General features: G+C 37.5%; 1 protein-coding gene across 1 annotated transcript; it reads right to left on the minus strand.

Moving 5' to 3' along the window:
• Positions 1 to 5,452: 5,452 nt before the first annotated feature.
• FSCB (fibrous sheath CABYR binding protein) lies at positions 5,453 to 8,339 on the minus strand. The gene has a single exon (XM_059179689.1). It carries the CDS (start codon positions 8,137 to 8,139, stop codon positions 5,629 to 5,631), a length of 2,511 nt encoding a protein of 836 aa, XP_059035672.1. The 5' UTR covers positions 8,140 to 8,339; the 3' UTR covers positions 5,453 to 5,628.
• Between the last annotated feature and the right edge of the window lie 3,730 nt (positions 8,340 to 12,069).

The raw sequence follows: 12,069 nt of genomic DNA on the forward strand, positions 1-12,069 counted from the left end.
AAATACAAATAAATTACCAAATCTGAAACAAGAATAGAAAATTTAGAGGCATCTGGGTAGCTCAGTCAGTTAAGTGATTGGCTTCAGCTCAGTTCATGAACCCAGGGTCCTGGTATCAAGCCCTGGGTCGGGCTCCCTGCTCAGCAGAGAGCCTGCTTCTCCCTCTCCCTCTGCCTGTCACTCTGCCTACTTGTGCCCCACCCCCCATCAAATAAATAAAAATCCTTTAAAAAAAAGAATGGAAAATTTAAGCAGACTGATAACCAGCAAAGAAATTGAATCAGTAATCAAAAACTTTCAACAAACAAAACCCCAGGACCAAATACCTTCACAGGTGAATTCTCCCAAGCATTTAAAGAACAGTAAATACCTATTCTTCCCAAACTATTCCAAAAAATAGCAAAGGAAAGAAAACTTTCAAATTCATTTTCTGAGGTCAGCATTAATCTGAAACTAAAACCAGAAAAAAAACACCACAAAAAAAGAGAACTAAAGGCCAGTATCTCTGATAAACATAAATGCAAGATCCTCAACAAATTACTAGCAAACCAAATCCAACAATACATTGAAAAAATCATTCACCATGATCAAGTGAGACTTATTCCTGGATTGCAAGGGTGGTTTAATACTCACAAAGCAGTCAATGTGATACATAGCATCAATAAAAGAAAAGAAAAGAACTATGTGATCATTTTATGCAAACGAAGCATTTGACAAAGTACAACATAAATTCATGATAGAAACTCTCAACAAAGTAGGTTTAGAAGGAACATACCTCAGCACAGAAAAGACCATACATGAAAAACTCACAGCTAACATCAATCTCAAATGGGAGAAACTGAGAGCTTTTCCTCTATAGACAGGAACAAGACAGAGTTGTCCAATCTCAGCACTTCTACTCAACATAGGACTGGAAATCCAAGCTACAGTAATTAGATGACAACAACAAATAATAAATAAATAAATAAATAAATGGATAAATAAGATGGCACTCAAATTGGCAAGAAAGAAGTAAAACTTTCACTATTTGCAATGGCATGATATAATATATACAAAACCCAAAAGAGTCCATCAAAAAACTGCCAGTACTGATAAATGAATTCAGTAAAATCACAGGATACAAAATCAACATATAGATATCCACTGCATTCCTATACACCAGTAATGAAGCAGCAGAAAGAGAGATTGAGAAAAAAATCCCATTTATAATTGCATCAACAACAAGAAACCTAGGAATAAAGCTAACCAAAGAGGTTAAAGACCTGTACTCTGAAACTGTAAAACACTGAAGAAAGAAATTGAAGCTGACACAAAGAATTGGAAAGATATTCCATGCTCATGTATTAGAAGAACACGTATTATTAAAATGTCTATACTATCAAAAGCAATCTACACATTTAATGTGACATTATCAAAATACCAAGTCTATACTATCAAAGGCAATCTATACATTTAATGTGACATCTATCAAAATACCAACAGCATTTTTCATAGAGCTAGAACAATCCTAAATTTTGTATGAAACAACAAAAGACCCCAAATAGCCAAAGCAATCTTGAAAAAGAAAACAAAGCTGGAGGCATCACAATTCCATACATCAAGTTATATTACAAAGCTGTAGTAACCAAAACAGTATGGTACTTGGCATAAAGATAGACATGGATCAATAAAACAGAATAGAAACCCCAGAAATGAGCCCACAATTATGTGTTCAATTAATTTTTGACAAAGCAGGAAAAAATAGTCAATGGGAAAAAGACTGTCTCTTCAACAAATGATGTCAGGAAAAGTGGACAGCAACAGGCAAAAGAATAAAACTGTACCACTTTCTTTCACCATACACAAAAATATATTCTAAATGGTTTAAAAACCTAAATGTGAGACAGGAAACCATTAAAGTCCTTGAAGAAAATACAGGCTGTAATTTTTCTGACATCGGCCAGATCAACATCTTTCTAGATAGGTGTCCCAAGGCAAGGGAAGAAAAAGCAAAACTAAGCTCTTGGAACAACATCAAAATAAATAACTTCTGCAAAGCAAAGGAAATAGGCAACAAAACCAAAAGGCAATCCATGGAATGTGAGAATATATTTGCAAATGACATATTCAAAGAGAGTTAATATCCAAAAATATATAAAGAACTTACAAAGCTCAATACTGAAAAAATGAATAATCCAATTAAAAAATGGACAGAAGACAGGAACAGAACATTTCCCCAAAGAAGACATACAGATGCCCAACAGACACATGAAAAGATGCTCAATATCACTTATCAGGGAATTGCAAATCAAAACTACAATATGTCAACTCACACCTGTCAGAATGGCCAAAATCAACAATAAACAACAGGTGTTGGTGAATGTGTAAAGAAAGGGGAACTCACATGCACTGTTGGTGGGAACACAAACTGGGGCAGCCACTCTGGAAAACAGTATGGAGGTACCTCAAAAAGTTAAAAATAGAACTATCCTATGATCCAGCAATCGCATCACTAGGTATTTACCCAAAGAATATAAAAATGTTAATTCAAAAGGATACACATACCTTGATGGTTATAGCAGCCTTCTTTACAATAGCCAAACTATGGAAATGGCCCAAGTGTCCATCAACTGATAAATGGATAAAGAAGCTGATATCTATATCTATATCTATATCTATCTATACAATGCAATATTAACCAGAAGAAAGAAGGAAATCTTGCCATTTGCAATGACAAGGATGGAGCTACAGAGTATTATGCTAAGTGACCTAAATCAGTAAGAAAAACACAAATACCATAAGACTTTATTCATATCTGCAATTTAAACAACAAAACAATCAAACAAAGGAAGGATAAAAAAGAGAGAGAGAAACCAAGAAATAGACTCTGAACTACAGAGAACTGATGGTTACTAGAGGGAAGGGGATAGAAGGGATGGGTGAAATAGGTGATGGGGATCAAGGAGGGCACTTGTGAGCACCAGGTGTTGTATGGAAGTGTTAAATCATTATATTATATACCTGAAACTAATATTTCACTATATGTAACCAACTGGAATTTAAATAGAAAACTTAAAAAATCTAAAATAGAAAAAAAAACCTTCAAATTTAGATAAAGGAGTTTAATTGGATTTTAAGTATCTCAGAAGACAAAATAATTTAAAGGACTTGGAAGTATCAAAAAAGCAACCCTCATTTAAAAAGTCTCAGATACTGTTTCCCAACCTCAAATCTGGCACATATTAAAAAATATTGTACTTACAAAAATCTTTATAAAGTTTTTGAAAAAAATCACTTAAAAATGTCACGTTCTTAACGTACACTCCACAGAAGTAATGAAGAATATGAGAAACATCTAACAATTATAGGGCATCAAAGTTTAACAAAGGTCTGGAATCATCAATCTAGAGTTTTTACTTAACAGAGAAATACACTAACAAATTTTTAAGAGAATAATCTCATTATTTCAGCGTATGGCAACTAAATTATAGCTAAAGAAAATATTTTCCCAAAAGTTGCCATACCCATAGAAACCAAGATGTGATTTATTAATAGACATCTTATATTAATTCATAATTACTCTTTAAAAATTAGCTTATCCAGTAGTCCACCATTATCCACAGAGGATAACTTCAGAGATCCCCAAGGAATGCCTGAAATTGTGGATAGTACCAAGTCCTATGTATACTGTTTTCCTTATTCATACATACTTATGATAAAGTTTAATTTATAAATTAAGCACAGTAAGAAAATAACAAAACTAACAATACAATAGAAATACTATAACAATATCTTGTAATAAAAATTATATGAATGTTACCTCTCTTTCAAATATCTTATTGTACTGCACTCACGCTTCTCCTTTTGATGTGAGAGGATAAAATGCCTACATGATGAGATGAAGTGATGTGAATGGTGTAGGCATTGTGATGTAGCGTTAGGCTACTAATGACCTTCAAGGAAAGGTACATCAGAAGGAAAATATGCTTCTGGGCTGCAATTGATCATGGGTAAGTGAAACTATGGAAAGCAAAAATTCAGGTAAGGGAAGTCTTATTCATTCAACTTTATACAAGTTTCAGAGTACAAAAAATGAGCCAAGCTTCCAAAGGAATCGTCACATTCTTTTTTTTTTTAAGATTTTATTTATTTATTTATTTATTTATTTATTTATTTGACAAATAGAGATCACAAGTAGGCAGAAAGGCAGGCAGAGAGAGATAGGGAAGCATCTTCTCGCTGAGCAGAGAGCCTGATGTGGGGCTCGATTCCAGGACCCTGAGATCATGACTTGAGCCACCCAGGTACCTTGACTCATTACATTCAAAGTTGAAATTAAAACTATTAGGGTCCGTGATCAAAGGAAAGAGACCACACACTGTGAGGCCGCTTCCCAGCGATGGCCGCTCCCTGGCTTCACTGGTCATGTTCCTGAAGACCCTAACACTCCCAATGACCCCCTCGCTATCACTACTACTCCCCTGCCTCACAGACTAACCTTTATAGAGGTGGCTGAGCCCGGCCCACACACAGGTGGCCAATGAGACTGCAACACATAGGGAAAACTGCACAGTCACACTGGGTCAGCAATAGGGGTGGCCACACTGATTGGATGTCTCCATCCGGCCTGGCCCGCCCCCCATATCCAGGGCCTGCAAGCAAGTTCTTCTGGAAGGGACAGGGTCAACCCAAGCCCACAATGAAATGGCTCCCTCTGGCCAACCAGGCCCTTACAAAACTAAGCAGAAATATGCCCTCAAGTCCATCTAAGTGTATTTTTCTTTATATTTATACACCTTTTAAAATATTTTATCCAGGTGGTGCCTGGGTGGTTCAGTTGTTAAGCATCTGCCTTCAGCTCAGGCCATGATCTCAGGGTCCTGCGATCAAGCGCTGTGTCACCTCGGGCTCCCTGCTCTACAGGAGACCTGCTTCTCCCTCCCCCACCCCCCCAACTTGCGTTCCTTCTCTTGCTGTCTCTCTCTCTGTCAAATAAATAAAATGTTTAAAAAATAAAAATAAAATACTTTATTTAGACTATCTTAATTAAAATGAAGGTTTTTTACAAAGGAATTGTTTCCCCATCCAGATATGGAAATGTAAAATATGCAATAAAATAGGGATAAAAACAGGAAAGAAATGCTGGTCTCAGAAGGAATCAAACAGAAGGAAAAGTAGTGATATTATGTATTATAGTGAGGAGAAAGAAAAATATACCTTTAGCTATGTGACTAGAACTCAAGAAATTTAAAGTAGATGAGAGAATGGCAGCAAAGAAACTGCCTTTTCCAGTACAAGCTACATGTAGTGAAAAGAAAATAAAGCAATAGAATATACTTTACCCTTTTCAACAGGGTTTATTATAGAAAGGATATTTTAAGTAATTATTTCAATCATCAACTTACTTCATTTCCAAATGGATATTTTATATATGCTAGATTTGAATGAAAATAACACACTAGTTTTAAACTGCTAGTTTTTATTGTTCATTTTCCAGCCAGTGGTCCACATCTTGGGACTTCCTTTTATTTCCCTGTTCTCAAAGGTACTTCCAAATGCCTATAGTTTTCTAAAGTGCATATGTCCAGAAGCCCCTAGCTTCTGATTGCTAGCTTAGTTAAGACCTGATTACAACTGAGGAAGAGGCCCCTATTTTATTTCTACATGAAGGACTCCCTCAATTTTGTAGGTAGGGACCTGTTCTTTATTGATATTAGACAAATCTTCAGGGGCAGGATCCAGTTCCAAAGGCTCTTCAGGTTTTTGCTGATCTTCCAAAACCAGTGATTCTAATTTTACCACTGGGACATCTGTTGTCTGGGTATATTGATAGCCGGTAGACATATGGTCTACCAAAGCCTCATTTATAGCAACGTGTTCAGATGGTGGAGGCTGAACTTCAGCAGGGACATCTTCTACAGAGATTTGTGTAATAAAGTCCTCTTTAGCTGCTGGTAACTGTTTGTCAACAGGGACCATTTCTAAAGTAGTTTCTTCAACTGATGGATGCTGAAGTTCAGTAAGGGATGTCCCAGCTGGTGCAGACCAAACTTCAGCTGGGATATCTTCTTTAGGGGCCTCCTCAGCTGGTGGAGACCAAATTTCAGCTGTAACCTCTTCTGCAGGGCCCTCCTCAGCTGGTAGAAACTGTATTTCAGCTGGAGCCTCTTCTGCAGGGTGCTCCTCAGCTGGTAGAGACCAAAATTCAGCTGGGGCCTCTTCTTCAGGAGCCTCCTCAGCTGGTGGATACCAAATTCCATCTGGGGTCTCTTCTTCAGGGCCCTCCTCAGCTGGTGGAGACAAAACTTCAGCAGCGACCTCTTCTTCAGGAGCCTCCTCAGCTGGTGGATACCAAATTCCATCTGGGGCCTCTTCTTTAGGGCCCTCCTCAGCTGATGGATACCAAATTCCATCTGGGGCCTCTTCTTTAGGGCCCTCCTCAGCTGATGGAGACCAAACTTCAGTGGCAGCCTCTTCTTCAGGAGCCTCCTCAGCTGGTGGAGACCAAATTCCATCTGGGGTCTCTTCTTCAGGGCCCTCCTCAGCTGGTGGAGACCAAACTTCAGCTGGGGCCTCTTCTGCAGGGCTCTCCTCAGCTGGTAGAGGACAAACTTCAGCTGGGGCTTCTTCTGCAGGGCCCTCCTCAGCTGGTGGAGGCTGAACTTCAGCTGGGGCCTCTTGAGAGGGGGTTTCTTTGGCTAGTGGAGGCTGAACTTCAGCAGGAGCCTCTACTGAAGAGCTCTCTTCAGCTGATGTAGACCAAACTTCAGCTGGAGCCTCTTCTGCAGGGGTCTCTCCAGCTGGTAGAGACTGAACGTCAGGAGGCATCTCAGCTGGTGGAGGCTGAACTTGAGCTAGAGCCTCTTCAGAGGGGACTTCCTTGGCTGGTGGAGGCTGAACTTCAGCTGGAGCCTCTTCTGCAGGGCCCTCTTCAGCTGGTATAGATGAAACTTCAGCTAGGGCCTCTTCTGCAGGGGCCTCGACAGCTGATGAAAACTGAAGTTCTGAAGCCTCTTGTGTAGAAGGCTCTTCAGCTGATTGAGACTGAACTTCAACATAAGCCTCTTTTTTAAAAGCCTCTTCAGCAGGGATAGACTCTACTTTAGCAGAGGCCTCTTCTGTAGGAGTCTCCTCAGCTGGGGAAAGTTGTACTTCAATAGGAACTTCTTCAATTTTTGGATACTGAACTTCAGCAGGAGGCCCTTCTGAAAGAGCCTCTTCACCCAAGATGGGCTCTACTTTAGCAGGGCTCTTTTCTGCTGGAGGTTCTTCAATTGGTGGAGAATTAAGTTCAGGAGGGGAGTCTTCTGTAATTTTCCCAGCTGGTGGAGGTTGCACTTCAGCAGAGATCTCTTCTGCAAAGGGAGGCTGTATTTCACCAAGAACATACTGCTCATCTTCTGAAAGTTCCAAAAAACTTTTTATGCTTTGTTGACTAAATAGAAATCTGTTGGTATCAATCTTCTCAATTGCTTCATCTTTACTTGTTGAGGGTTGCAATTCTGGATGTTCACTAAGAAAAATCTTACCTGAGGATTTACGTTCCTGCACAACTTCATTTGACTTTGAAAAAGAGCTATCTGGCCTGCCAATAACCACTATTTCTGTTTCACTAAAGTATGTCTGCTGTTCCTTGTCCACTTTCTCTTTTTGAAGAATGTTCATCAGTGTCCAGTCTCCAGTACAACTGGTCTGCTGAGATCTGTCTATTTTGAATTGAACTGAATGTCTGCTTGGTGGCATTTCTACTTCCTGAACACTCTCTGGAAATTCAGGGACTTCCTCTTCAACAGCAGCTGGCTTTTCTTCAGGTACCACTGTTTCACCAACTGACTTGATTTCTTCTTTTTTCTCTTCTACAGTTGCATCTGTTTGCAGAGATTTATCAGTCATATCCTGTACACGCTTTCTCTTTGTCCAAGTTTGCTGAAGTTGAGAAGAAACTCGGAGAGACTCATAGTTGACTTTGGTTCCAGGAATATTACCAATACTAAGGGTAGCTTTAGGCCCAGATGATTGTGATATAGGCAAGTGTTTCTTTTTCTCTGTCACTTCAGTCTGCTGTGATTTGTCTACCATCGGTTGGCTGGGTCGTCTTCTCTTTCGAATTTCTTGTCTCCCTGCTGAGATAGGCTGATCAGGCTCATCGCTTTCTTCCATTTCTAAAATTGGTGAATTTCAAACATTCTTCAAGTAATAAATAATCAAGAATCACAAATGTACCAGACAGGTAAACTTTTGCCTTTCTTCATTAAGTGTTGTTCTATTGAGCTACCTTAGAACAAAGCAATTCATAAATTATTGCATTCTGTACTACACTCTTGTTGGATCCCACCTTACTCAGTAAGCATCTTTCTTGTTTAGTCTCTCATATGACTAATCTCACTTCTAGAAGTTTCTCTTAAAGTTCTATGACCTCACAGTCAATTCTCCATACAAGATTCCATTGGTGGTATTCCAAGCACATTTTAACTTAGTATAAACACTCAGACAATGGCTGCAAGTGAGAGAGCTACTGTTTGAAACATCAAGTTGAAAAAGCATTTGTCTATCAGAAGAACATTAAGTAAACTCCAATAATGTCAATTCGCAATAGTTTAAAGTGATGCTTTTGAACTTTCAATTCTGTTATTTTCATACTACTATCAAAGACAGTTATAGTGCAGAACTCAGAATGCTGCAGCATATTTTCAATTGTTGGAGAAAACAAATGATATATGTTTGTGGCAATGTTCTATCAAAACGTAAACTTACATGCTTCACTTAGGTGACTCTGGTGGTTAAACGTTTGCCTTCGGCTCAGGCCATGATCTCAAGATCCTGGGATTGAGCCCCACATTGCACTCCCTGCTCAGTGGGGAGTCTGCTTCTCACTCTCCCTCTCCCTCTGCCTCTCCCCCTGTTTGTGCACTCTGTCCCTCTCTCCATCAAATAAATAAATAAATCTTTTTAAAAAATGTATACATATATGATTTAGAAGAAAGTGAATATTGTTTAAAAAACTTGAGTTCTGAGGTCCAGTCCATATAAACTCCATTCGTACATCCTTAGCACTGAGGACCTACAAGAGCCTAATATATATGGCATATTTGCATTCTCAAGCAACCTGAGATATTTTTATTTTCAACTATTTCAGAAAGTAGTTCCACCCAAAGTTTTCCAAATAAGAGACTGTTAAGTCTAAAGATATGTCAAGTGAAATAAAATGCTTTTTTAAATCTATAAGCTACTGAATAACCATGTAGGAATAAATCACCTAATGAAGATAAAAACTATAAACTGAAGTCTTGAAATAGAGGAAACCCAGTTAAGCAAATGGCAAATGATATTATAACAGATTAAGAATGTAAATAAAACTTTAACTTACATGTCACACAAAAATTTTACCAGCAAGATGAAAATTTATCAAAAGATATGAAAAAAAATTCTACTTTGGTCCACAAAAAATTAAAAGAAAGAAAAACAAACTTCAAAAATGTAGTCACAGAGACAAATAAACTCATCTAAACTATTATTATGACTTATATAATATACTATTATATTATTATTATATTATATTATTATGTTATACTGTTATTAATGTTATTATTAATATTATTATATTATTATAACCTAGAAATATTTTTAAATTTCTTTATGCCCCTAGGAAATATAAAAATGTCATTGAATAATTACCCTTGATTGACATTCATTAGTCATAATTGTAGTTAGGTCAACTTAGCCAAATAAATTAACACTTTCACATTCTTTGATCCAGTCCCTAAAACAGTCTCCATTTCTTGGCACGGATCAGTGAATATTTGTTCAATGTAATTGGACAAATGTGTTAAAAACTGTGTTGTTTGTCCTACACGTCAACTTGCTCCATTTTAATTTTTGTCTGTTCTGCTCCACTATGCTCTATCTTCTAAGAATTAACAAAGTGGAGTATACCAGTACTCATTTTACAAAAGAACTAAAACAGGTTTTCATCAGACCTGTTCTAGTTTGAAAATTAGGTTGTTTATCAACCTCTTTGTTGTCTCAACTGTTGTCTCAGTTGCATCTGTCACACATTTCATGTGTCTCTTGTAATCAAGTTTCTGAGACTTTTTAGAGTATCTTTAAAGACCATTTTGGGTTGATTTGTAACAAGAAATAAATGTCAAAACACATTGTATTAATTGGATTATGCAATTGCATGTACTGGATTAACTTTGCTGTCTCAACTTAAGTAAGATTTTACCAAATCTTCTAAGACATACATTGAATTTTCAATATCAGTAAATATTTCAATTTCTAGTTATTTGATATTTTTCTCCTCCAAGAAATAATAAAGAATTTGATCATTCTTAATTATAAACCAATGTATTGTACTAAACTGCCTTTGTCACTAGCTTATTTATAGAGGCAAATTACATGTCTAAATAATCAATTAAAAATTTACTGAACCAGGAAGAAATAGAAAGCCTGAACAGACCCATAACCAGTAAGGAGATTGAAACAGTCATTAAAAATCTCCAAACAAACAAAAGCCCAGGGCCAGACGGCTTCCAGGGGGAATTCTACCAAACATTTAAAGAAGAACTAATTCCTATTCTCCTAAAACTGTTCCAAAAAATAGAAATGGAAGGAAAACTTCCAAACTTATTTTATGAGGCCAGCATCACCTTGATCCCAAAACCAGACAAGGATCCCACCAAAAAAGAGAGCTATAGACCAATATCCTTGATGAACACAGATGCGAAAATACTCAACAAAATACTAGCCAATAGGATTCAACAGTACATTAAAAAGATTATTCACCACGACCAAGTGGGATTTATTCCAGGGCTGCAAGGTTGGTTCAACATCCGCAAATCAGTCAATGTGATACAACACATCAATAAAAGTAAGAACAAGAACCATATGATACTCTCAATAGATGCTGAAAAAGCATTTGACAAAGTACAGCATCCCTTCCTGATCAAAACTCTTCAAAGTGTAGGGATAGAGGGCACATACCTCAATATCATCAAAGCCATCTATGAAAAACCCACCGCAAATATCATTCTCAATGGAGAAAAACTGAAAGCTTTTCAACTAAGGTCAGGAACACGGCAGAGATGTCCATTATCACCACTGCTATTCAACATAGTACTAGAGGTCCTAGCCTCAGCAATCAGACAACAAAAGGAAATTAAAGGCATCCAAATCGGCAAAGAAGAAGTCAAATTATCACTCTTCGCAGATGATATGATACTATATGTGGAAAACCCAAAAGACTCCACTCCAAAACTGCTAGAACTTATACAGGAATTCAGTAAAGTGTCAGGATATAAAATCAATGCACAGAAATCAGTTGCATTTCTCTACACCAACAGCAAGACAGAAGAAAGGGAAATTAAGGAGTCAATCCCATTTACAATTGCACACAAAACCAGAAGATACCTAGGAATAAACCTAACCAAAGAGACACAGAATCTATACTCAGAAAACTATAAAGAACTCATGAAAGAAATTGAGGAAGACACAAAGAGATGGAAAAATGTTCCACGCTCCTGGATTGGAAGAATAAATATTGTGAAAATGTCTATGCTACCTAAAGCAATCTACACACTTAATGCAATTCCTATCAAAGTACCATCCATCTTTTTCAAAGAAATGGAACAAATAATTCTAAAATTTATATGGAACCAGAAAAGACCTCGAATAGCTAAAGGGATATTGAAAAAGAAAGCCAACGTTGGTGGCATCACAATCCCGGACTTCAAGCTCTATTACAAAGCTGTCATCATCAAGACAGCATGGTACTGGCACAAAAACAGACCCATAGATCAATGGAACAGAATAGAGAGCCCAGAAATAGACTCTCAACTCTATGGTCAACTAATCTTCGACAAAGCAGGAAAGAATGTCCAATGGAAAAAAGACAGCCTCTTCAATAAATGGTGCTGGGAAAATTGGACAGCCACATGCAGAAAAATGAAATTGGACCATTTCCTTACACCACACACAAAAATAGACTCAAAATGGATGAAGGACCTCAATGTGCGAAAGGAATCCATCAAAATCCTTGAGGAGAACACAGGCAGCAACCTCTTTGACCTCATCCGCAGCAACATCTTCCTA

Source organism: Mustela lutreola, chromosome 7, assembly GCF_030435805.1.
Source record: "Mustela lutreola isolate mMusLut2 chromosome 7, mMusLut2.pri, whole genome shotgun sequence".
Lineage (NCBI taxonomy): Eukaryota > Metazoa > Chordata > Mammalia > Carnivora > Mustelidae > Mustela > Mustela lutreola.